This window comes from Tursiops truncatus, chromosome 8 (genome assembly GCF_011762595.2).
Source record: "Tursiops truncatus isolate mTurTru1 chromosome 8, mTurTru1.mat.Y, whole genome shotgun sequence".
Lineage (NCBI taxonomy): Eukaryota > Metazoa > Chordata > Mammalia > Artiodactyla > Delphinidae > Tursiops > Tursiops truncatus.
The window spans coordinates 95,100,757-95,128,138 of NC_047041.1; the positions used below are offsets into that span (position 1 = coordinate 95,100,757).

The window sequence follows — 27,382 nt, forward strand, 5'->3', positions numbered from 1 at the left end:
GTGACTCACCGGAGCCTAGAAATGAGACACATATACAATTTTAAGGGAAACAGAGAATTAGGAGGTTTGAAGCTTCTACTGGAGAAGGCTAAGAATAGACCACTCAGAACACAAAGAGAAGAACCTCCTCTTTCCTTTTTCTCCCAGTGTAGGTGGTCCACTGGTTTCCCAATCATTCCTTTGATAGAATGATTTTTGTTTTCTTTCTTTCCACAAAACCTCACCTCATGTGGGGGGAGAGCTAACTAAAAAAGTGAGGAGAGAGTGACCTTTTCTACTATGTTTGAACTGTGACGAGTGGTACACACCACTAAGCCGTTGTTGGGCGTGGAGAGGTGCAAAAAGAGAAATATCCAGATACCTGGGAACTTGAAAACCAATGAACACTCTCCCCTCTTAAAGGAAAAGTGAGCAATTAGGGATATAAGGGAAAAAATCCAATAGGTGTCCTTGTTTGTGCATCCCATCCCCCCAAGAAGTGAAGTGTCTTTGTAAGAAAAAAAAAAAAGAAAAGAAAAGACACTTGGGAAGGGTACCAAATAGTAAGGGATAGAAGTAGAAGGAGGGGCTATAAAGATAAAGAGGAATTTGAAAGGAAATGTCAATGAAGTCATAGAGAATTTAATGAGCACTTTCTGGATGCCCAGACTTGTCACAGGCAGAAAAGACACATCCCTGACCTCAAGAAGCAGCCAAGATATACGCACGTGAAAGCACTTTGTAGTAATTTAAGATGATAAATAATAAGGAGATAAAAATAGGTAATGGGATAGTAAATGTTTATGGGAATTTAGGGGTGGGAGCTATTATTGTGACTTAGGATAACAGTTGTATAAAGGAGTAGTTATGAAATTCAGAAATTGCGGGTATATAGAGGGCTGGCAATAATTTTTCGACACCGGGAAATATGATGGTTTCAAAGGAACTCTCCACCTCAAATTCCTCTAAAACCAACGCCTCAAGAAAGGGAGGCCAAAGAAACTATGACCGCCGCGAAGAGGCAGCTCCCGGAACTAGTGTGGCCAGCTTGACGTTGCGATACGGAGACTGTTTGCGTGACACCCTCTCCGCCTCTAGCCTCTCCTGCCGCAGCGTGGGTGCCATGGCAACAGAGAGAGCCCTCGACCTGGCTTCCGGAAGCGGGAGAGCTGGAGCTCTGAAGCTTCTCTGGTCAAAGGATGCTGAGTCCGGAACGCCTAGCCCTACCGGACTACGAATATCTGGGTAGGCGCTTCCTTCAGCTTCGGGGAAGGAAAGAAGTGCAGACGAATTAGGCCAGGGTTTGGGGAGGAGGCCGGGGCGAGGTCTGAGTGGGAACGGGTAGGGTGGGCTAGGGAGGGGCGGGGTGGGGGCGGTCCAGGGCCTGAACTTGTAAGGCCCAGCGAGGAGGAAAACACCATCTGGGAGTAAAGAATGCTGAAGTATACCCGCTGGAGCTCAGACAGTGTGGATTGTGTCCTAAGTGGGCTAGGTTGGAGTTGAGAATTGAGGGGCCTTTGGGGGTATTACTGATATGCTGCCAGTGGAGTAACCTTGGAACCTTGAAGTGCCAAATCAGTCATTCTGTGAACAATCATTTAACCGTTATAGCGGCAACTAACATTTTTGAGCATTTCTTTTACATCAGACACTATGCTAAGCATTTTACGTGCATTCTTTATTGAATCTTCATAACAGCCCCAGGAGGAGACTGTGTTTTTCTTCCATTTTGCAGACAGCGAAACTGAGGCCGAAGAGGTGACTTGCACAAATAAGGCCACACAGCTATAAAATGGTAGGGCTAGGATCAGAACCTAATTTGTCCACTCCTGAGCTTGAGCTCTTGGCCATTAAGGCTGTGGCTGTAATACTTTACACACACTGTAACACCTTCAGTGTGTAAGGCATTTACTGGATGAAAAAAGGATATATGTATGTTGTGTGTATGTATGTATATACATGTATATACATACATGTATGCACACGTTTTAAAAAATTAATAGACTTTATTTTGTAGAGCAATTTTAAGTTTACAGAAAATTGAGCAGATATTGTAGAGTGTTCCCATATACTCCCTCTCTCTCTCACTCAGAGCTTCCCATTATTAACATGTGACATTAATATAGTACATTCATTACAATTGATGAACCAATACTGATACATTATTATTAACCAAAATCCACAGTTTACATTAGGGTTCACTCTTTGTGTTGTACAGTTTTATGAGTTTTGACAAATGCATGATGTCATGTATCAACCATTATAGTATTATGCAGAATAGTGTCACTGCCCTGAAAATCCTCTGTGCTCTGTCTATTCATCCTTCCCTCGGTCCCCCAACCACTGGCAACCATTCATCTTTTTACTGTCTCTAAAGTTTTACATTTCCAGAATGTCATATAGTTGGAGTCATAGAGTACGTAACCTTTTCAGACTGGCTTTTTTCACTGAGCAACATGCGTTTAAGGTCCCTCCATGTCTTTTCCTGGCTTGATAGTTCATTTCTTTTTATCATTGAATAATATTCAATTGTATGGATGTACTATACACATTTTTTTTTTTTTTTTGCGGTACGCGGGCCTCTCACTCTTGTGGCCTCTCCTGTTGCGGGGCACAGGTTACGGACGCGCAGGCTCAGCGGCCATGGCTCATGGGCCCAGCCGCTCCGCGGCATGTGGGATCTTCCCGGACCGGGGCACAAACCCTTGTCCCCTGCATTGGCAGGCGGACTCTCAACCACTGTGCCACCAGGGAAGCCCTATACACATTTTTTAATGAAAAACAATTCTAGTTTAAATTTTTGAATTAGTAATATGGAAACTAGATTAAAAAACATAAAGAAGTTTATAATGAAAAGTCTCTTCCAACCCCTTTTCCCCCATCTGCCAGTTTCCAACCATCCTCAGCCTCCCACTAGTAACCACTATTGCTGGTTTCCTGTGTATCCTTCCAGAGTTTAGTTTATTAGGTATATAAGGGAGAATACACTTTTTTTATTCAATATATCTCGGAGTGATTTCTATGTCAGTGAGAGCTTTCTCATTCTTTTAAAAAAATGTTTAGCTACATAGTATTTTAAATAATTTATTTGACCAATTCTCTGTTGGTACACATGTTGTTTTTAGCCTTTTGCTATTACTGAAAATACCCCACTGAATAACCTGTAATTTTGTGCCATTGCTAGTATATCTGCAAGGATAAATTCCACAAAGTGAAATTGGTGGGTCAGGGACCTATGCATTTTAAATATTGATAGATATTGCCAAATCGTCTTTCACAGGGGTTGTACCATTTTACACTGCACTAGCAATGTAAGAGTATGCCTGTTTCCCCATAGTCTTTCCAACAAAGTATATCAAACTCAAACCATCAGATTTTTTCAACCTGTTAAGTGACAAATAGTCCCAGGTAGATTTAATGTGCATTTCTTTTCTGAAGTTGAGCATCTTTTCACCAGGTTTAAGGGCTGTGTAGTTTTTGAAAGGGGTATATATATATATATATATATATATAGAGAGAGAGAGAGAGAGAGAGAGAGAGAGAGAGAGAGAGAGCATTGTTATATCACAGATAATTTTGCATCCAATGAATAAGAATATCAATGTCTAACAATGCCTAGACTTTTGCTAAGGATTTTATGTATTTTATCTTATTTACTCAGTACTAATCTATGAAATATTTGAAAAGCCTAGTCTATTGTTCACTTCCTTGGATGTTTGTGTCAAAGTCTTAACATATTTAAATTATATGCCTCAAAGGCTTGACATATTTAATATACCGGTGCTTTGGTGAGTAGAAGTTGGTGGTCCCTCCAAAAGTGGCTTTTTACAGCCACTAATTCAGTGGCAATGTTGATAATAAATCTATAAACAGAATCAAGATTTCAGGTTGGTTGTAAAAGCTTCAGTTTCTAACCACTTATCTAATTATTGAACCCTGGATTATTGAACCTCCTTCAGGTTCTGTTGCATATTTAAGTGCCTTAACTTCCTGTCCCATTCACCATCTGGACGTTCATACTGCCCTAAGCAGGGTCATACTACTCATTGGCTTCCTCATGGTTCCTCAGACCATACAACTCTGCTGAAATGCATTTGTCTTTAGTTGAGAACAACCCTGCCCATTACAGTTTGGTCTCTTTTAGAGGCATGCTGTTGCTGTTTTGAAGCAGTCACCCTCGATATAATGACCACTGAAAATCACCCCTTATAGATTAATTTAATAAAATATTTTCTGATTTGAAAATTTAAATACCTACAGAGGTTTTTTTTTTTTTAAACTTTTTTATTATTTATTTATTTATATATTTTTTGCGGTATGCGGGCCTCTCACTGTTGTGGCCTCTCCCGTTGCGGAGCACAGGCTCCGGACGCGCAAGCTCAGCGGCCATGGCTCACGGGCCCAGCCGCTCCATGGCATGTGGGATCTTCCCGGACCGGGGCACGAACCCGTGTCCCTTGCATCGGCAGGCGGACTCTCAACCACTGCGCCACCAGGGAAGCCCCAGGGGTTATTTTTGGCTTGGCTTTTCTTCCTCCTCCTCTCCTTCTCCTCCTCCTTCTCCTTCTTCTTCTTTTTTTTTTAAATAAGTTATAAAGTGACATGTGTAGGCCTAGAGAAGAAAATACACATAGAAAAACGAAAATTGCATAGATAGAAAAGCTCTAGGTTTTCAGTGCATCAGAAAACTGAAAGCTCAATATCCCTTGGTAAGTGTTTCTGGAGACCTCTTTTTAGTATTATGGTATAAACGACAGGGATACCTATTCAGTGAATATCCATAGATTTTCCCTTCTGCCTGCTAGCCAGGGCTTATATTTGCCTTTTTGACTACTAGTGAAGAAAACAGTCTTTCATCCTGTTGGGTAAACTGATCCATTCCCTGCTGACTTTGTGGATTAGGAACCTGTAATCATGGCCTGGAATGGCTTAGGATCTTAAGATCATCATTACAGAACTGACTCCATGATGTTCATGCCTGCACTCATCAGAATGGAGTGATAGGAACTATGTTAATGCCCAGGCGTGAATAGAGAGAGAGGAGAGTCTGGTAAGGAGATGAAATAAATATAGAGCCCTTGAAAGGTTTCCACTTTATGAAAGCTACTTATTGGAAGCTTCTGCCAGAGGCTGAGGTGTGTCTGTGTATCTGGTTGGGTGTGGAGAGTTCTCTAGAGCTGAAGGGCAGCCTGTTCTGGTCCCAGGTTTGCAAAACACACTACCTACGTGCTGACCTGAGTGTAAGCATGAGGGTGTGAGGTTTATTATTTTACCCCACCTAAATTGGTGAGGTGCTTGCTTTCACTCATGCTTCAATTTGCCTCTTCTGTTTCTATGGATACTGCTTATTCTCACTGAGACTGGTAGTGGATTGGCATAATAGATAACTCCAGGAAATCCGAGATGGTCTTTCTCCTTTGAGGGCTATAGTTTTAGAGGAATCACAATAAACTGGACAGTTATTTTTAAGCTATAGTTTTTGAGCACTTCATTTATGCTTAGCACTGTGCCTTAACTCATTTAATCTTCACAACCACCATACAGTTAGGTGTTATTATTAGTCCTATTTAGTAGTTATTAATATCGTCTCCTCATTTTACAAATAAGGAAACTGAGGCTTAGAAAGGCTAATTGATTTGTACAAAGTCACATAGGTGATGATACATAAAAGCAGGGATTCAAATCCAGGTTTATCGGATTCCATGCCTGTTTTTTCCTCTCTACCAAGAAGATAAAAATAAACAAACCAAAATATCTATTGCCTGTAAAGGGTAGTGATCCTTGCTTCCCTTTTAAGAATGGAGTTCTTAAACAGTTCATTAGTTGCAAATCAGTTTCCTGAACACAGGAATTGTATCTTTCTCATCATTGTATACCTACCTTTCACAATCTAGACACTTTATACATACACGTGTGTTAAATTGAATATGAATAATCTGACCTTAGGGTCCCCCAAATGTGAGCAGCTAACAGCAATAACTAAGACTTATTAAGTACTTACTATGTACCAGGTAACATTTTATGTGCTTTATAAACATTAATGCACACGAAGATAGTTTCAATTTTTATCTCCATTTCACATATGAGGAAACTACAGCACAAAGGTATTAAATAACTAGTTAGTGAGTCCTAGAGGCAGAATTCTAATCTAGCAGTCTGACTCCAGAGTCCACATTGTTAAACTCCATGCAATGAATACCTTGAGCAACTCCAACAATGAGGCTCCAACTATTGCATAGACCAGCTTATAATGGTTGCATGGATTCTGGAGTAAGTTCAGGTGACTCCAAGAGCTTAATTTAACATTTCTGCCAGGAGGGGGCATACTAGGAACCAGGATGGATCAGGGAATAGTAAAATTCCAGTTCCTTCTTGCCACTGGACTCATCTCTCAATTGCAGGCAATAAGGAAGATAACTTCTAAAAATAAACCATTTAGGAGAGTTTTAATGACAATAATCTATGTACTTTGTGTAGCTGTGTGACCTTGAAGAAGTTACTCAACCTCTCTGTGCCTTAGTTTCCTGGTATGCAAAATGTACTTACCTCATACATGTAAGCTTTTAGAGCAATGCCTGGCTGCTACATTGTATCTGCATTGTAAAAAGAGGATACACAAAGATGAGTAAGATACCTTTCCTTCTAGAGCACCTGGGTAGTGCTCAATAAATATTAGCTGCTATTATTACTCCTACATTTTAACAAAAATGTAGTACATCTGTGGCAGCCATGAAATTGTGCCTCTCAGATCCCCTATTATGTGGAGGGGAGGGTAATTAACTCTGAACCCCAGCTCTCAATCCAACACCTTGTTCACATTGAGGTCACACTTCCCGCAGGCTGCTCCCAGCGGATGACTGGGTGGGGAAGACCCACTTTTATGAGAAGTGTGACTCCTCTGATGGTGACTTTGGCTTGAGGACTCCCACTGCACTGCAGTCTAATACTCTCACTCCCTCGCTCTTCTTTACAAGGGTCAACCCTGCATTGTGGTCTGTCAGCTCTCCCAGCTTCTTCCAGCTCCCTCCCCATTTTCCCTCATGGGCTTTTCAGTATATCTCTTGCATGTCTGATCCTGTCTTGTTGTCTGCTTCTCAGAGTACCTGGACTAAGACAACATCCAACAGTAACTGATATAGTCCCTTCCAGTCATGAGGTTGATACAGTTTTTTCAAGCCTTGACAAAGGTTCTGACATATGATTCTTTCTATGTTGAAGATTATTAAGTGTTACTAATCTTATTTTTTTGCATTTGCTGATATCATAGCACATGATATTTACTTGTCTTACTGCCTGGCACAATTTCTTTTTTTGCTTTTGGATGAATCCTGATAAGCAAACTTATTTTTGTTTGAATATAATGAGTGAATCTTCCAAACACAACCCTATGCTAGGAAACATTGCTATTTACAATAAGTCAACAGAAATACTGTTAGAACTTTAGAATGCTTGGGTTGTTGCAGAAAGAAAAAGAAATATTACAGATGTTACGCTGACTTCCTTAATCTTTGGAAACTAGGTTTAAAATATATAAAGCTGGTCACTTAAAAACAGTAATGAACGTGTTCACAAAACAATCTCCTTCCTTTCTTCTTCCCCCCTTCCGCTTCCTTTCTTTTCTTCCTAATTGTTCCTTTCTTTCTTTCTTTCTTCCTGAATACCTTCTCTATATAAAGCAAAGCATGAATACGAAGTGTTTCTTCCTACAGGAAACTTATGCCAAAGATGGGAGATGAGACATATTCATAAATGACTGTAACACAAAGTGACAGTGTTAATAAGTGCCAACAAAATTGGGAAATCGCCAAGACACCTGCATATATACAGTTCACTTGCTCTATAATGACACTTATTTCCCATCTCTGTAGTTGTAGCGCACGGGCTTAGTTTCTCTACAGCATGTGGGATCCTCCCAGACCAGGGCTCGAACCCGTGTCCCCTGCACTGGCAGGCGGATTCTTAACCACTGTGCCACCAGGGAAGCCCTAATAATGTTTTTGCTGGGGAGAAAAAAGAGCAAGTGAGTTCTAAGGCACGTTGTTGACCCTTACCCATCCCCATTTCTCCAAGGTAACTGATTGCAGGTGATGTCAGTGTTATTCTAGGGTTTAAATTCTAAGGTTCTGTAAATTGTTTACTTTGCTTATCATTTATATATTCAAGTAATCTTAAAATCTTTCCTCCAAATGCTGTCCAAAAGTTGGGGATCTCTTTTATTTGTTATAAATACCACATTTGCTAAATGAGTAAATTTAGGAAGCTGAGTAGGTAATTAAAGTTTTAAAAACTAATAATAGTAGATGAGAAGAGACAAAATGAGCCATTAGCTTATCTCTAGTTCATTATCCTGTTTATAGCCTTCTTAGCACTTATCACAATTATCTTATTTATCTATCTGTATATTTTGTTACTGTTTCTTACTAGAATGTAAGCCATAAGGGCAGGCTTATTCTCTCAGTATCTCCAAAATCTAGCACGGTGCTTGGCCCAAGTTAAGTGCGCAATTGTTAGATGAATAGTCTGCTTTAAGTAGCAAAATAATTTTTTTTTTCAAATGAGAGAAGGGACTCCAGTTCAACAAATAGTTATTGAATTCCTACTGTGTGAGAGACACTAAGCTTTTTTCTCCTCCTTCCATTGACAAAAAAAAAGGATGACTGATTAAAATCTTTCATCTGAATGCTGTCCCAAAGTTGGGGATCACTGTTATTTGCATAAATACCATGTTTGCTAAATGAGTAAATTTAATTTCATGGTTGACACATTTTCTTTGTTTCAGTTACACAACAGTAAGATTTAATTCATTTTTTTAAATGATATTTTATGAAGGAAGGAAATTTTATACAATTTGGGGGCATCTCCTTAAGATTCCATCTTCAGTTGGGCAGAGTAATATGCTTTAAGACTGGAATTACCCTTGTCAACTAATCCCTGGGTCCACTGTGTTGGGATGCCCTTGCGCTACTTCCCTACGGGCCTTAGGAAATTGCTCATTCTATGATTGGAATTTCAAGTCAAAACACATTTATCTGAGCAGAATTTTAATGATTTATCAAAGAGAGGAGGGATTTTCCCATACACATCTGAACTTACCAAATTACCGATCCCATTAGCTATGTTTTCTCTTAAGCACCTTTCTTTAAACAAAGTAATTACTGCTGAAATCATCCAATGTATTTTTCATAAAAGCTTGTGACTAAGTTTTGTTTGATTAGCAGGAACGCAGTAAAAGTAAATATTGTTTGAGAAGGCACTTTCAGAGCCCTTTCTTTTTCTTCATTGAATTAGCTTTTTAAAAGCACTGTTCTTTGGAGAGAGTAAGAGCCTTTTTCCAGCTGTCCTATTGTGTAGCTCAAGGTCTTGTTAATACTATTATCTGGCCCTGAGATTACAGGTAATTGTGGTAAAACACAAGCTTCAGTTTCTGTAATCTAAGACAGAAATCTGTTTGTGCCCTAGCCTTCATATCAGGTGTTTGTTAAATTCAGACTTCTCTCACCTGGGATAGCGCACTGCCCCCCACAGTAAACAGAGGTATCTGGCAGGGATGGGGCGACATTAGAGCCATTGCCATTTTTTTTTCTTTTTAAAGATCATGTGGCAGAACCCCTCCTGTGGCCAACTTACATACAACATGTGCACTAAATGGGAAAATTATATATTTTAAAATAAGCATGTTTGAAACAATAACACTTTTGAATGTGAAATGTACCAAAAGGCCGCATGTCTCTGGCTTTGCTTGTCAAATGGAGAGGCTGCCAGAACCACTCGGCTCCATGGTTCTCATGCCCTAAAGTCCTGCAAATTGACACGTAAGTAGGCAACACACAAAGAAGCTCAGCCCATGAGAAAGTGAGTTTGGGCGCTTGGGCTGCCTTCCTTTCTCTCTGTGTGGATTTCTTTCCAGCTTCGCTTCTTCTGTCCTATCTTAGTTTTTCAGAAAGGAGAGATTAAATGTGTCTGCTATTTCAGCATGTTAACTGCACAGGCAACATGAGGCTAGCACTCAGGCCACTGTTCAGCCTGTCATATGGAAGGAATTGCTTTTCAGGGGAGATTATAATTGTGTATGTAGCCACACAAATGCACATTCTGCCTGGAGGAAAATGCACAGAAGAGGAGGCCTTATGCTGCCACTCAGGTCTCTTTGTGGAGGGCTGCATAAGAAGCCCTTACATGGCATAGTCAACTCTTTTGGGCTTAATGAGTCATCTTTTTGTGTGATGCCTACTTCAAAAAAGGAGGAGGGCGGGGGGCGGGGGGAGAAGAAGAAGCACACTCTTGCCCAAGTGAGTTGCTTTTATTGGCCCTGCAGCTTTGTCTAACAGTTTTGTATATTCCTGATGACATCATTTATAATACTAGTGCACAGAGAGTAAACAAAAAATAATTTAGCTTTCAGGCATTTAGACAAAACTTAAATAGTGCAATTTAGAGAAATGATAATAAGCTTTATAAACAGTGAGCACATGAGCTTAAACAGCAAGCATGACCCCACTCTTTTTTGGAATGTGATGTGTTGAAAGATGGCTGTAGAGAAAACTAGAAGCTTGACACTTTTGAATTATGTGCAGTTCAGACTTGAGTCCATGGTCTAGTGTTAATCCCAAGCAGTATGTTCTAGTTAGTGGATAAAATACAAGCTACCATGTGAGTAAGTCATTAAGCCCCTTGAGTCCTAGCATTTTACCTATAAGAAAGGAAAAGGTAATATTACCACCTACTTCACAGGAATGTTAGAAGACTGAGAAGATAAAACATGTGGAGCTCTTTATAAGAAAGGTATTTTGTAAATAGAAAATAGCATTATTATTGTCCTTCATCAAATTTCCCCAACACATGAGTTGATAAAAGCTACCTCGTAGGGGGTTGAGAGGATGAATTAATATATGTCAAGTATCTTAAAGTAAACTATTTAATGAGACCTAAAATTGATAGTCTTTCTTGATAGTCTCTAGACCACCAAACCTGATATTTAAACACATGATTAACTTATAAAGTCTTATATGTGCCATCAGTCTTTTGCCTTGTCTTCAAGGATTGGCATGGTAGAGGATAGTGAATATACAGGTAGAAGAAAATAGGTTAGGTCTTCAGGAAGAATGGCCCTGCCTTTTTTCTTTTCCAGATTATGCCTATGAATAGTCTTTGGAGTCTTGCTAATTTTTTTTTAATTAATTCATTTAATTTTGGCTGCATTGGGTCTTCGTTGCTGCACGTGGAAGCTTTCTCTAGTTGCGGTGATGGGGGCTCCTCTTCATTGTGGGGCGTGGGCTTTTCATTGAGGTGGCTTCTCATTGAGGAGCATGGGCTCTAGGCGTGTGGGCTTCAGTAGCTGTGGCACGAGGGCTCAGTAATTGTGGCTCGTGGGCTCTAGAGTGCAGGCTCAGTAGTTGTGGCACACGGGCTTAGTTGCTCCGCGGCATGTGGGATCTTCCCGGACCAGGGCTCGAACCCGTGTTCCCTGCATTGGCAGGCAGATTCTTAACAACTGCGCCACCAGGGAAGTCTGAATCTTGCTAATTTTTGTTGCCATGTCTGGACATAGGTAGAGACTGTTTTGACCTTTGTTCTTCCAGTAAATATTTGGTTTTGATCTCATGTTTCTAAAGAAACAAACTCATAAGGAAAAGAAGTGATTGTTTTGTCTCACATTGTGAACTTTTCTTATCATATTTCTTAGTAGTTAAGAGAAAATAATTATTGTTGAAGGACCTGACATCGAGTTCCCTAACTGGAAAGTTCTTAAACTCAGCCAAGTAATAAAACCAGCTTTGGTTATTATCTTTAGAGGAGAAGGGACATCAGAAGAGAAATTATATTTTTTAATTGACAAAATTATCGCTAATATCTCTGCTTCCATTTTTGTTGGTATTTTCATAAGATTTTAGGCAACAAAACCTGAGAAGACCCCCTCATGTAATTTTCAAGTTTAAAATTTCATCTGTTGTTTCCAAGTATAGTAACACTTGGGTAACCTCACTTCCCAGATTTAATTTTCTATTAGATGACACTAAATGGGAAACACTATTTCATTTAAATTCTAACTGCTTAGCAGAGATTATTTCTCTTACATTTTTTTAAATACAGAGGTAATATTCCAACTTCTAAGTAAGTCCAGCCCCCCAAATACTGTCTTAAGTGGGAAATATATTCAAATAGATGCTCTTGGTATGGCAGCTGGAGTCATTCTCATATACAGGAGGACTGGAGATGGACAGCAATCTCATTTAGTCCTTACAAGATATTTGTGAGGCAGGTACCAGCCTGATCCTCACTTTTCCATGAGGAAACTGAAATTTAGGTTATGTAACTTGCCCAAGGTCACCAAGCTAGTAAATGTGGAGGTGAAGCTTGAATGAAGTTTATCTGACCCTAGAGCCTGTGTTGTTAGCTGCTTTGCTTTTAGGTCTGATTTCTCAAGGCCCTCTTTCCTATTCAGTTCACAAGGATTGAAGGATTAGAACTTAATATTTTAACAGAAATGTCTACAGAATATATGATATATTCCCCAGATTCTCTGGTATAATAGAACATAATTTAACATTTCTTTATGTTGTGGTGTCATTATTTGAGACATTATTTATTATATTGTACTGTAGATGTGTTATGACATTTACTCATGAGGGTGGATGCTAGGAAACGGGGACTCAGAGAACTTAAGTAAAATTTCCAACGTTTATATGTAATAGATAGCAGTAGGTGGAGCTAAGATTTGACTAGTACTTCTGGTTCCAAATTTAGTGCTTTGGGTGCCATTCAATCAATGTTAGTTAAATCTGACTTTATAGTTATTAATTAATGGTAAGAACTTCCCCCTATGCTCAAAACTCCCCTCTCTCCAGACTAATGTTTCCTACTTCGTCAGTAAGATGTTGAGGTATACTGAGGTTTTGTACTCTAGGTGCTTTTGTGCCACTGATCTCAGGGTGATGGTTGAGCAGCTGTTATAAAAAGATCCACCACCACAACTGCCCCCTCCAGTGCAATGGCTCATACAAGAGAGAACTTTATTTCTTTCTAACTTAACCTGAGTCCAGGATGCGGATGGCAGGATCTGCTCTAGGAAGCCATCATGGGATTTCAGGTTAGCAGGGCAGCCAAGCCATTTGAAACCCATGGTTTCTGAGGATGCCTCCATTGTAGCCATTTCCCGTTATAGAAAGGAAAAGGGGAAGGAGCAAGTCCAGGGCAAACACCTTTTAAGCAAGTAAGGCAGAAGTTGCAAACATCACTTGTGCTCACATTTCATAGGTGAGGACTTAATATAAGGCCCCTGCTAACTGCAGAGGAGCTTGGGAATTGAAGTCCAACCAGACAATTGTGTGTAAGAAGAATAGGAGCACATATTTTGGGGTGTGCAAACAATAACCTGCCATACCTGGTATGTGTGTTGTTAGTAGGTGCTTGCCCTTATTCAGAAGCGAAGCACAGATGTATCAGTAGGTGTTTGACTTTTCCTCCCCTACCTCTACCTCTGTTAAGTACAGAGTATTTTATCCCTTGTCCGTGTTCTCCATTCTTCTGCCTTATGCTACTACTGAGCTTGGTTGCTCCCTTTTTTAAAAAAAATAAATTTATTTATTTTTGGCTGCATTGGGTCTTCATTGCTGTGTGCAGGCTTTCTCCAGTTGCGGTGAACAGGGGCTACTCTTCATTGCAGTGCATGGGCATCTCATTGCAGTGGCTTCTCTTGTTGCGGGGCACAGGGTCTAGGTGCGCGGGCTTCAGTAGTGTGGCACTCCAGCTCTAGGACACAGGCTCAGTAGTTGTGGTGCACGGGCCTAGTTGCTCCGCGGCATGTGGGATCTTCCCGGACCAGGGCTCGAACCAGTGCCCCCTGCATTGGCAGGTGGATTCCTAACCACTGCACCACCAGGGAAGCCCATGGTTGCTCCCTTTTTATTATTTTTTTCTTTCTTAACTCTATGTCTCCTGTCATTTCTCTTGGAACACTTCTCTGTCCTTTGTAAACATTTCCAACTGATCAGAAGAGTCCCTTTCTACACTTTAGTGAGCACATGGAATGTTAGCGTTTTAGTTCTCTACTGTTGTGTTGGCTGCTGGGTGTTGGGGCTTACTTTGCTGCCAAATAAAACTTCTCTGAGTGGGAGTTGGACCCATTGTAGGAACTTAAATCTTGTTTCCAGAGAGCTAGTTTTACAATAAATAAAGATATTTATCTTCCTATACTGAGAGTGAGAGTTTTAGAAGAACAAGGAAAATGTGGTGCCACGGAAACTGGGGGAGGAGTGAGTTTCAAGATGGAGGGAGTGTTCAGTAATAGCACTTGTCGCAGAGAGGTCAGATAAGATAAGAGCTGCAGAAGAGATTGTTAGTGGCATTAGGTGCGAAGTTTCAGTGGAGTAGTGTGGCAGGACGCCAGATTTTCCTGGATTGAAGAGTAAATGGGAAGGGTGAGGGATTAGAGACAATAGGTAGGCTGGATTTGTTTCCAGAAGTTCGGTGGATTGGGGAAGGAGGAGGGGGGGTGATAGCAAGAGTAGGGAGAGTTTATTGTTGTTTTTAAGTTTTTAGATGGCAGAGAGACTTGAGTATGTTTATAGGCTGAAGGAAAGGGAGCCATAGCCGAGGAGAGAGAGAGGATCCAAGAGAAGAACAAGATAATTAAATGATGGAACGCTTTTTCAGAAGAGGTGGGAGGGAATTCCAGGATCAAGGGCAGAGGAGCAAGCTTGTTTTTGGAGGTGGGAATCAGGGCTATGTTTATCCATTGGGCACTATAGGCATTGTGCCTAATCTATAAACTGTTTTGAGATCTTTGAAAATATTTGATGCCTATAAAATATTTATTGACCCTGAACTATAGGTAAATGTTTAATTATACATTTATAAAACATAGTATAATGTCACTTTTATTGTTATATTTAGTGTGGACAAACATTTTATTACATTTGAAAGCAGCTTATAGGTAAGATTTTTCGCAGTTAGCAGGAGTTCCCAAGTGAGAAATCAGGTCCTAAGATGGCTTTAGAACAACTTTACAAGGATATTATTCAGCAATAAAGAAGAAGGAAGTCCTGCCACTTATAACAACATGGATGGACCTTGAGGACATTATTTTAAGTGAAATAAGTTAGAGAAAGACAAATACCATATGATCTTATATGTATGTAATATTTAATATCTTTAAAAAACCTGGACTCATAGATACAGAGAAAAGATTGGTGATTGCCAGAGAGGTGGAGGGTGGAGGGTGGGTGAAATGGGTGAAGGTGGGGAAAAGGTGCAAACTTCTAGTCATACAGTAAATAAATTCTGGGGATGTAATGTACAACATGGTGACTGTAGTTAATAATCCTGTATTGTATATTTGAAAGTTGCTAAGAGAGTAGATCTTACAAGTTCTCATCACAAGAAAAAAAATTGTAACTGTGTATGATGATGGATGTTAATTAGACTTACTGTGGTGATCATTTCACAATATATACAAATATTGAATCGTCATATTGTACACCTGAAATTAATATATGTCAATTATATATCAATAAAAAAGAAAAAGAAAGAAACCCTGACTCTACAAAGAATAATTGTATTTGAACAACAGACAGAAAGTAAAAATGGTGAAGGAGGGCTTCCCTGGTGGCGCAGTGGTTAAGAAAAAATGGTGAAGGAGGGCTTCCCTGGTGGCGCAGTGGTTAAGAATCCCCTGCAGGGGACGTGGTTTCAAGCCCTGGTCCGGGAGGATCCCACATGCCGCGGAGCAACTAAGCTCGTGCGCCACAACTGCCGAGCCTGCGCTCTAGAGCCCATGTGCCGCAACTACCGAGCCCACGTGCCACAACTGCTGAAGCCCGCGCGCCTAGAGCCCGTGCTCGGCAACGGGGGAAGCCAGCAGGGTGGGAAGCCTGCGCACCACAACGAGGAGTAGCCCCCGCTTGCCGCAGCTAGAGAAAGCCCCCACGCAGCAACGAAGACCCAACGCAGCCAACAATAAATTAATTAATTAATTTAAAAAAATGGTGAAGGACAGAGTTAAGCTTAGAAATGGAGCTGAAAGTTGATGTTCTTTACCTGACCACTTAACCTTGTGTTTGTCTTTGAAGTAAGATTCAAGGTTATCTCCTTAAGAGTTAGGGAAACAAAAGTAAAAGGCATAAAAGAGAGCAAAGAAAATTTGTATTGCTGAGGAAAAGAAGAAACAAGTTGCTGTAGGAAGGAAGAAAGATAGCTTGACTAGGGACAAGTATAAGAATTCTGAGCAGCATTAAGACATTTGAAGTAAGGATGTATAAATAAATCCTTTGAAAAAAGAAGCAACAAAGAACGTAAATAGGAACAAAGTCGACTATGTAAATTCTAAAAGAAAAAAATACAAAAATATTGCAAAGTAATAATTAGATGAAATGATTGAAAAACTTTTATGAAAACAACATGTTACAAATAATGGGTAAAGAGGGAAAATCCAAATAGAACAAAAATTGTTTAATTTAATGTATATTTGTATTAGCTACAGAATTTTATCAGTCAAATGGATTTATGAAAGTTTTAACAAAACACAATAGTACCATACCACCCAAACTTCTCGCCTCTAAATCCTACTCCTCAGAGAAGACTACTTACAGGTTTTTCACCATGTCTTTTGATATTTTTCTACATATTTTAAAGTAACATGCTTAAACTACTTTCCTTGATTTTTCAGTTATAGATGTTATCTAATGACTTCTTTTTTTTTTTTTTTTTTTTTGCGATACACGGGCCTCTCACTGCTGTGGCCTCTCCCGTTGCGGAGCACAGGCTCCGGACGCACAGGATCAGCGGCCATGGCTCACGGGCCCAGCCGCTCCGCAGCATGTGGGATCTTCCCGGACCAGGGCACGAACCCGTGTCCCCTGCATCGGCAGGCGGACTCTCAACCACTGCGCCACCAGGGAAGCCCTCTAATGACTTCTTATGATGGATTTAGTGCTTTTATATCCTCTAAATTTCCTTCCTCCTAGCCTTCCAGTAAAACTATGATTTTTGCTTAAGTTAATATTCAGTGTTTATCATCACTAAGGAAATGGTATGTATACATTAGTCATGTGGTATGTACAAACAACATGTACAAACAATAAGGTAAAATTAGAACATTTAGGAAAAGACTAAAGGGGAAAATTTGGAAATAAAAAATATATGGATCTTTTACAAACATTTATCATATACAAAGAAGTTTTTGGTTAATAAAAAGTAGAAATTATATATATTGCGTCCTCAAGCTATAATAAAATAAAATTAGAGATAATAAAAGTATAATTTAAAAGTTACCTAACCACAAGGATAGTTTAAAAATTACTTTCCTTTACAACTATGTTAGATAATAAATTTGAGAAATAACAATAAACTATTTTTTGATCCCAGCACAATTAAAATCTATGGGCAAAAAGCAATACTTTGAGGAAAAATTATTGTTATAAATTAATAAGAAATAGAAAGGTAATTAAGCTTAAAGAATTTAGAAAAGGAGCAAAGTAGCAAACCAAAGAAAATATAAAATAGAATTAAATAATAAAACTAAAAGTACACAAACAAGTTGGTGATTTTTTTTGAGCTTTCAGAAACAAATAGTTCATAAATTACAAAATTTGTCATTAACTCAGAAAAAACTCATCTTTCTTTTTTCTGTCATTTTTATGGATGTGTAATTTATCATCCATAAATCACAAATTATAAGGGTAAGATTTAATAAGCTTCGATATATGTATATAGCCATGTAATTGTCACCTCAGTTACGATATATAACATTTTCATCACCTGAAAATGTCCTTATGCCCTGCTCCTATGTTGAAGCCCTAATCCCCAATGTGATGGTATTTGGAAGTGAGGCCTTTGGGAGGTAATTAGGTCATGAGGGTGGAGGCTTCATCATGGGATCATATGAAGAGAAACAAGAGAGATAATCGCTCTTTTCACCCTGAGGAAGAAGGTGGTCATCTGCAAACCAGGAAAGCTCTTTGGTAGTATATACTAAAGTTGAACATACTCATACCCTATGGCGCAGTCATTTACTTCAAGGCACAGAACCAACTGAAATGCAGACATAAGTTTACTAAAAGACTTATGCTAGAGTGCTCATAGTCACACCATTCATATTAGGCCCAAACTAGAAACTGAAAACATGCTGTCAACAGGGAATTGATAAATAAATTGTGGTGTATTCAATAATGGAATATTATGCTGCAATGAGAATTAATGAACTCACAGCTGTATGGACGAACCTCCTAAATATGATGTTGAATGAAAAAAGCCAGACACAAAAGACTGCATACTGCATGATTTCATATTTCCAAAACAGGAAAAATTAGTCTATGTATTTACCCTTGGGGGGCTTACAGCTGGCAGGAGACTCTAGGAGGTTTTCTAGGGTGCTGATTATAAGTGCAAATTCATATTTTTCTGTATACTACGATACTTTCATAGAAAGTTTTAAAAAATTATGTTACTTAGTTTTTAACCTAAAGATACGCAAGTAAAATAGAACTGAGGTCCCAGAAATAGATGCCAAAGTACATATCCATTTAATTTGTGACAAAATAAGTGTAACAAAATAATGTGAAAAATTCATTAGTTGAGATAATTGGAAGGAATATGGAAGAAATAAATTCAGATTCACACTTCATACCATGTGCTTCAATGAATTCTAGTTGAATTAAAGTGTTAAAATACTTTAAAAAAATTTAAAGTGAAAAATTACAGTCAATCTGCATGCCCATCAGTAAGAGAATGGTTAATAAATTATGATATTTTTATAATAGGTATTACCATGCAGCCGTTGAAAAGGATGCGTTAGACTAATATGGAAAGATGTACGTTAAGTATTAAGTGACAAAATAAGTTACAGAATGTGTACAAAGTGGTTACATTTTGTAAAAAAACAAGTTAACGTTTGTACATGTATGTATGATCACACATAGAAAAAGTTCTGGAAGGAGGTAGAACAATCTGTTGACAGTGAATACTCTGAGAAATTGAATTAGGGAAGTGCTTACAAATGAGGAAGCCTCACTTTTTACTTTATACCCTTCTGTATTGGTCTGTTACATTCACGTGTTGCTTTTACAATTAAATTTTAAAGTCCATATAAGAGGAAAGATAACCTAACTAAATATTCAGATTAACAATAATTTAAGCTTTGCAAATTAAGATATTTTTGAGTTAGTTAAAATAGAAAGCTTTATACTGGGATGTCTGCAAGGAAATTGGTCTTCTTTTTTTGAAGGTGGCATAGTCTCTGGAGAGCAGTTTGGCAACGCATAACAAGAGCCATAAAAATCAGTATATCTTTTGATCCTAAAGCCCTACTTCTGGGAGATATCGTAAGGAAGTAATTCAAAAGAGAAAATAAATTGTGTAAAAATGTTTATAGCTACATTATTTTTAATAAAAAACTGGAAATAATCCAGAAGCAAACTGAGGTAGATTAATACAGTGGGATATTATATTATTATATCATTAAATAATTCCTAAGAAGACTATATGTGTGTGTGTGTGTGTGTGTGTGTGCGTGTGTGTGTGTGTGTGAAAAAGCATGTACAAATTTTTTTTAAAAAGTAGAACTCAAATATAAACCTATGGATTTTGGTGAAAATGAGAAGGGACCATAGAGATATGTAAATTCTTGCTATTTTAAGATAAAGGAATTCTGTGTTTAAATAATGTTTTAAAATGCAATAACAATATTGATTTCTAATTTTAAAAATGTATTAAACTAGATGGCCTAATAAGGTTACTGTCAGCTCTATGCTTTTATAATCTTAAGAAAGTGACATTGAAAGTCATGTTTCTTTGATCTTTTCCTTCTCTCTCAAGCACCATTCATATCTTTCTCCTTAGTTTAATATTTTCCTTAAACTAGGTCCATTAATGAGTCTCTGCACTGAGTCATTTTGTTTTGGGAAGACAAAGTATAAATTCAGAGAAGTAGAAGAGAATGCAGTAATTTCATTCTCCATATCTATTTATATTAACTGTTACAAAAGCAAAATGTTCACTAATGCTTAATCAGGCTTCCAAATAGTTCTAGAGAGTATCCTTCTCCCCCATAATCTAATGAGGAAAATTCAGTTTGGAGGGGGGTGAAATACCTTGCATAATGCCCCATGGAGCCATCTATAAGACAAGGATTAGAAACCAGGGCTCATGTAACAAGACCCTCTTGCTCAGGCTGTTAGCCTGGGGGCCTCTCTGTGGGATGGCAGTGCAGGGCTGGGATCAATTCACTGTTTAAGAGCTGGACTAAAGGTCAGTTCACCTTTCCTTGAAGGGTTGAATTATTTGAGCAGTATAAACTTCCTGATAAGAGATTTCTGGAAGCAATTGTAAAAGTGGCTTATACCACCAACAGGTGGAACTAGATGGAATCTGACCTAGGCTGTCCAAAGAGAAGGGGCCATTAGAGAGAAGTTCTGCTTCCCCTTTGCTACTTACTTACTTCATGTGCCGCCCCTCATTTCATTTTCCTCTCTAGTGCAAAATGCAGGATCAAAGGAAATGGTGCTGTCATCAGTTCTAAAATTGAACAGAATGCTTCCTCGGTTAGTAAATGGAAAAATTAATTTTAAAATGTCTTTATGTAAGTTCTGTGAAATACTAAGATATTGACTTGTGATCTGTTTTTCAATCAAGGTATTTATGTTCATATTAATTGTTATTAATCATGGTCATTTTAAACTTTGTGAATATCTCTAAGAATTTCTCTAAGAATTATCCACTGTGATTCAGTGGGTTATGTTTACACTTACGAGATTAAAGTTTAAGTTTCTGCTCTGTCATTTATATACTGAATGACCTTGGGCAATTTCATCATTTGTAAAATGGAGAGAATAATCCCAGCCTTATCTGACTCCTAGGTTGGTTGCAAGGTTCAATGAGATAATGTATGTGAAAGTATTTAGTAAACTTTCAGGGGCATTACAGATGTTACTGTTCAAGTCACAAAAGTCAGTAAGACCTTACCGTGTTTACAACAATGGTCCAGCATTGAAGAGAACAGTACATCTCTTCAGATGCTAGGATAATGTCTGGAAACACTTTATGCTAGCCTAGCATGCACTAACGTAAATCAATGGATAGGCCAATGAGCCTCCTGATTGGTATGTTAGTTTGATCCCTTCATTTATACTTTTGGGCAAATACATGGATGTTTTATGTTTATATTAGGTTTGTCTGAATACAGTAGAAAAACCTAAAATAACGTGGTTTGAGCGACTTATATGATTATTTCTCTTTTGTGGAAAAGAATTCTGAAGATGGGCAGTCCACGGCTGATATGGTATGCTCCAAGGTGTAATCAGGAACTCAGGTTTCGGTCTTTTTACTCCAACATCCTACCCATAGATTCCATCTTTTGCCTCATGATCCTCATGATCCATGAGGACTGAAGTAGCTCTCTGTTATCTTCTGAGGTAAATAAGGGACATCTTTCAGCTGAATTAGTTCCATTTAGGGACTTTCTAGAAGACCCGCACCATATTGTGCTTATATTTTATGACTTAATCACATGACTAAAGCCTAGCTGCAAGAGGAGCTGAGAAATGTGATCTTTATGCCAGTGGCCATGTACCCAGGTAAAAATTGGAGTACGTTTCTAGAGAAAAAGGTTACTAGAGTCAGCAACTAGCAGTCTCTGTCACAGCATTATATAAATATATGGATGTTTTCTGTTATGAACTGCCCCCCCCACCCCATCCCCAACACACAGACATACACACACACTCGCACGTACCTCACATTCGTGTAAGTGCTGCCTATTTCATTTTGCTTGTTTCCTGGGTGAATTAGTCCATTTCAGCTATCCTGTACCCAGGAATCATGTCAATGCATGGTGATTGATGCCAGCTTTAGAAGAGTAACCGGTTGAGCTCATTAAGCAAAAGGTTCTGTGGCCTTTTTTCAAGGCAGCCGGTTGACCAGTGGAATGAATTGATTATGTGTATGTTCAGCACTTTGCTTGATGCTGCAAAATATGCATAGGGGGTACAATACAGACTTTTCTTCCTGTATTTTGGTCTTAGTGAATGGAACCATCATATTCCCAAATGCCCAAGAAAGGAACCCAGAAATAATCCTAAATTCTCTCCCATCCTTTACCTCTCATCCCACCAATTACCAACTTCCATTGATTTTTCCTCTTTTGCTTTATCTGTCATTCCCATTGCTACTTCCCTAATTCAGGCCTTAACTCTCTCTGACCTGGACTATTTCAACAACTGCCCTACTTCTTATCTGTACCTCTAATCTTTCTCCCTTCAGTTCTTCCACACTGCTTCCAGAGTGATCTTTCAGAAATAGTAATCTGATTGTCACTCTCTTGCTCGAAATCCTTCAGTGGTTTCCTGAAATCTGTGCTCTTTTATAAGACCCTTTGTGGTGACGATGCTGTCCGGCCTTATCTCTTAGCAATACTCAACTATTCTTAGCTTTCCAGATCTACCATGCTTTACACATCTTGATGCTTCTGCATGTGCTGATATGTCTGTGTTAAATATCTCCCCTCCACTTTTTTTTTAATTAATTAATTTATTTGGCTGTATCAGGTCTTAGTTGCTTCACTCAGGATCTTCATTGCGGCACACAGGATCTTTCATTGCAGCGTGGGGGCTTCTTTAGTTGTGGCGTGCGGGCTTCTCTCTGGTTGTGGCACGCGGGGCTCAGTAGTTACAGTGCATAGGCTTAGTTGCCCCGTGGCATGTGGGATCTTAGTTTCCCGACCAGGGATTGAACCCGGGTCCCCTGCATTGGAAGGCGGATTCTTAACCACTGGACCACCAGGGAAGTCCCTCCTCCCTCCACTTATTCACCTGGAAAATTTTTTCAGATCCTTTGAAACACTCTTTCTCCCAGACAGATATAGGCACTCTTTCTCTTTACATTTTTTACATATCTCCTTTATAACAGTTATCATACTATATTGTCATTGTTAATTTGTATGTCTGCTTCTCCAGTAGATGGTAAATAAACTCCTCAAGGACAAGGACCATGCTTAGGTATTAAATAATTATTAAACAAAGGGATGTCTTCAATTGTAAGTGAGTTGGGGATACTCACAGATGAAATAAGTGGAACACTTTTAAGTCAGCATGAAATCAAGTGCTATGTAAGAAGTAATAGGAGTTCAGGAGGAAAAGGAGATCACTGGGGATTGAAGGAATTAGTCAAGGAATCAAAATGAGTATATCTCCTTAGGGAGATAGCAAAGTTCTTTGGGCAGGGAAAACTGAAAATTCTAGGGATATATTTTTATACTTGGCAATGTTTGTATAAAGCAATATTTCTAATGTCAAAACATTAAATTTTGAAAAATATAATAAGTAAATAAAAAAGGAAAGAAAAATGAGAAAGGAAAAACCCTAGGAAATGCAAGAGGTATACTGGTTTAATTTTGAACCCTCTTATCTATAAATGTCTTTAGTTCCTTTTACTTTAGCCTTTTCTCATCTCTGAAGAAATCAAAGTCCTATTGTATAAATGCTTTATTAATAATACTATATCAGTTATAAGAGTCAACATTGTCTCAACCTGCAATCTTTTTAGAATGTGTGTATACATACACAGTATTAATACGTGTTTATTATATATATGTTTTATATATGTATATGTATAGACTAGGTAATAGTTCAAAACATATAATAAGGCATACATTGAGAGGAATTGTTCTCACCCTGTCACATTTTACCCTTTTCCCCCTCTCATGTGTTCTGTAGACAACTGCTTTTATTTTATTCAACCAGCTCTTTTAAATCCATTTGATATGATTATATTTTGGTTCTCCAAGTTTCCAGTACTGTTGAACTTTGCCATTTTTTTCCCCTGAAATAGCCTCCTTCTTTACTTTTTCTAGAATACCCTCTTTTTCTGCCTTTTATCGTAAAGGCATGTAATAATTTACCTCATCTGATTGTCTTCCAGTTAAGAGTTCAGTATAATTCAGTAATCTGATTATCGGTACTTAGATTATCTTTCAGCCCAGCGTTATAGGACAAAAACAGTTTTTTTATAATTGTTTCTGAATTATGATTGGTACCAGAGGCCTGAATGGACTATCAGTAAGATAGAAGAAGGCTGGATAATATCATTTGACTATTACTTTAAAAAAGTTAGGTCCATTCAGGGAGTATGAAAAAAATATTTGAAAATAATTCAGTTGCTACCATGATTCATTTTGTTTGTTTGTTTTTTAATTTATTTATTTACTTTTGGCTGCATTGAGTCTTCGTTGCTGTACGCGGGCTTTCTCTAGTTGCGGCGAGCGGAGGCTACTCTTCGTTGCGGTGCACGGGCTTCTCATTGCAGTGGCCTCTCGTTGAGTGTGGGCTCTAGGCGCGTGGGCTTCAGTAGTTGTGGTGTGAGGGCTCAGTAGTTGTGGCTCACGGGCTCTAGAGCGCAGGCTTAGTTATGGCGCACGGGCTTAGTTGCTCTGCGGCATGTGGGATCTTCCTGGACCAGGGTTCGAACCTGTGTTCCCTGCATTGGCAGGTGGATTCTTAACCACTGCGTCACCAGGGAAGCCCCTCCTTTTGTTTGTTTGTACAAAGAAAAACTTTGGCAATGTGGTTATAGGTGGAAATATGGAGAACTTAAGAGATGCATTTGAGCAAGCCCAAAGACTTTCTATTACTGAATCAAGGGTAAAAAGAATGAAGAATGACTTCAATTTCTGTATCTCTAAAATGACTGGAGTTGAATGATACGATCTTAAAGTCTTTCTACTCCTTAAGCTTTTATAATTCAGGAGCAGTGGTGAGAATAGTGACAAAGTGACTGGCTACTGATTCCAAATTAAGTACAAAAAGAGAGGCCAGTGGAACAATCTGTGGAAGGACATAAGTGATTTCATGTGCTGGTGAAGAGGAATACTGTGTTCAGTAGAAGTTGAGGAAGACAAGGAATTTTCGGGTTGGAATTTGATAGATCATCATTGTGAAAGAAAACTGACCATGTGTGTCTAGGAAGAGAGATTTGGGTGCTGGATTTTTTTTTTAACGTGTAGGCCATGAACCCTCAGGGGAGCTATAGATGAGCCTTAGGAGGTTCTTGAATGTTCTAAAATTATACACAGCATATTAAATTATATCCATTTTTCTTTGAGGAAGCATTTGCAGCTTTAATTAGATTCTTATCATGACCTAACAAAAAGCCACTCACTCTTAAAATATGAATGATAAAGACTCCAAGTGATTAAAATGGAGAAAGAGTAATAATACACTTCAGTGGTCATGCAGTGGATGAATATAGTCATTGTGATATTTTCAGGGTAAGTTGGATTTCAATCACAAAAGACACAGAAGTAAGGGGTGAGAAAAATACAAAGAATGGAGAGAAATTTGTCATTAGACAGCTTTGAGTCTTGGCTTGCCATTATAAGCTGTGTGACCTTGGGCAAGTGAATAACCTTCAAAAACCTCAATTTCCTCAGTTGTAAAATGGGGATAATAAGTATCTACCTTAAATGGTGGATATGAAGATTAAATGAGATAACACACATGGTAAGCACATAGTATAGTGCTTGGCACATAGTAAGTATTTGGTAAACCTTTTCCCTCACAAGGTTTTAAATTTTCTATATTTATTTTAAGGTCCTTATTGTAGGTTTCACTGGGGAGGGCTGGTCCTTAGTAAGTCCATCTTCAGAGAACTACTCAGTGATGCTTACACTCAAGATTATATTAAGTGGTTAGTCTAGAGGCTCTTTCCAATGTAGATTTGCAAGCTGGGTGTATAAAAGTCAGACACTAGACTTGTTGCCTGGCAGCACGTGTCCCTGAGTGGTAGTACATGGCTTGCATTGTAATGTCATCAGTGCAGGGGCCAGCTGGCTGGACGTGTACTGCCACATAGTCTAGGGACTCCATTCCTCAACGAAACAGCAGCCGGCACTAGGGTTAACAGAAAATGACAAACCAGGCATGGATGAGGGAGGCGCCAGTAGAGCAGCGGGATGTCCTTTGATTTGCTTCTGTTATTTGCATGTCTTTCTTGTGATGTCTGTGAAATGTTCAGAATGACAAAGTTTTTAAAAGACCTGCTGACTCCGCCTGAAAAATGTGAAAAACCTCCCGTTTAGAGACCCATTATGTCCAGCTAGCCTGCATTTTCTATATCTTTTCCTTCATTTTTTATTAATGCAAACATTTGCATGAAGACAGAACCTTTGTTTCTTAAAGAGTTCATCTGCTCCTGCTGCTTACTGGCCCTGCCATGCAAGAGCACAACAGAACCTTTGTTACGCTTTGAGCAAAGCTGTTTATGAACGGTGGCTTACTGAGAACTGCTTCCTGTGCTGTGTGCTTCCATTTTGTCTAAAAGAAAAAAAGAAAATAGTTCTTAGGAGTGAAAAGAATTTGGACTTTCTTTTATTCACGTGTTGAATGTTGAAATGACAAGTAGCCCCCAAATTTGTGAGGAACTGGTAATTGCATCGAATGCATTTTTTCACTTTACCTTGAACATAATGAGGCTCTTGGTAACAATGGAAGAGACAAATACTTTCTCACTGGAATAGAGAGACAGAACAGTAAAAAGGCAACAGAAAGAAGGGTTGAGAACAGGACAAAAATGGCTTCCTGTAAGAACCCTAATATTGTAACAGAATGTGTTTTGGCACTTAGTGTTTCCCACCTGGAAGGCACAGTCCTGAAATGGTTGAGTTGAATAAAGAATAGCACCACAGTTTATAAATAGTGATACATTTTATGTACTCATTCAGTAAATATTTGAATGACTGGTATGTGGAAGACACTGAATGATTCTGAGTGTTATAGGGGATAAAAGACAAATGAGTTATGGTACCTATCTGTCTTTAAGGAGCAGGAAGTCTAACAATGGAGGTAACACGTGTAACAGAAATAACTCTGTATCAAAGTAGAAAGTGCCACTGGAAATATTTAGAATAGGTATTTAGGAAGTTCAGGAAAAGGAAGGTTGTTTCTGGCTGGGAGATAATCAGGGAAAGCTTCCTGACCAGGTGGCATTTGAGTTGAGCCTGGCAGGAGAGGTAGGCTTGGACATTGCAGCATGCCAACATTCCATTAATCATTTGAGTAATAAGTCAAAAATTATGTGGCTCTGGTAAAATAGATCCAAAGCATATTTTTATAGGGTACTTTGGTGTTTTACACCATTTATTCTTTTTCATTTAAAAAAAGTTTAATTAATTAATTAATTTAGTTTTGGCCGTGCCGTGTGGCATGTGGGATCTTAGTTCCCTGACTAGAGATTGAACCCGCCACCCCTGCAGTGGAAGCGTGGACCCTTAACCACTGGGCCACCAGGGAAGTCCCCACACCATTAATTTAGATGATATGTTAAATGATGACATGAATTTCCTGTGTAAACTAAACTAGGGCCTCTCTGTCTAGCCTATCCTGTTCCAGTCATTCACCGCATATGACTTTTGTGCACTTTG

At 38.8% G+C, this 27,382-nt stretch overlaps 1 protein-coding gene across 3 annotated transcripts in view; it reads left to right on the forward strand.

Moving 5' to 3' along the window:
• Nucleotides 1-1,081: 1,081 nt before the first annotated feature.
• Nucleotides 1,082-27,382, forward strand: part of CSTPP1 (centriolar satellite-associated tubulin polyglutamylase complex regulator 1) — a 187,899-nt gene continuing 161,598 nt past the window's right edge. For 2 of the 3 annotated variants that reach the window (XM_033860619.2, XM_073808940.1), the window contains exon 1: nucleotides 1,082-1,224. In XM_033860619.2, the coding sequence (XP_033716510.1) occupies nucleotides 1,179-1,224 (46 nt within the window). In that variant the 5' untranslated portion in view covers nucleotides 1,082-1,178. The remainder of the gene's footprint in view (nucleotides 1,225-27,382) is intronic. The other variant, XM_073808939.1, reaches the window with a different exon arrangement.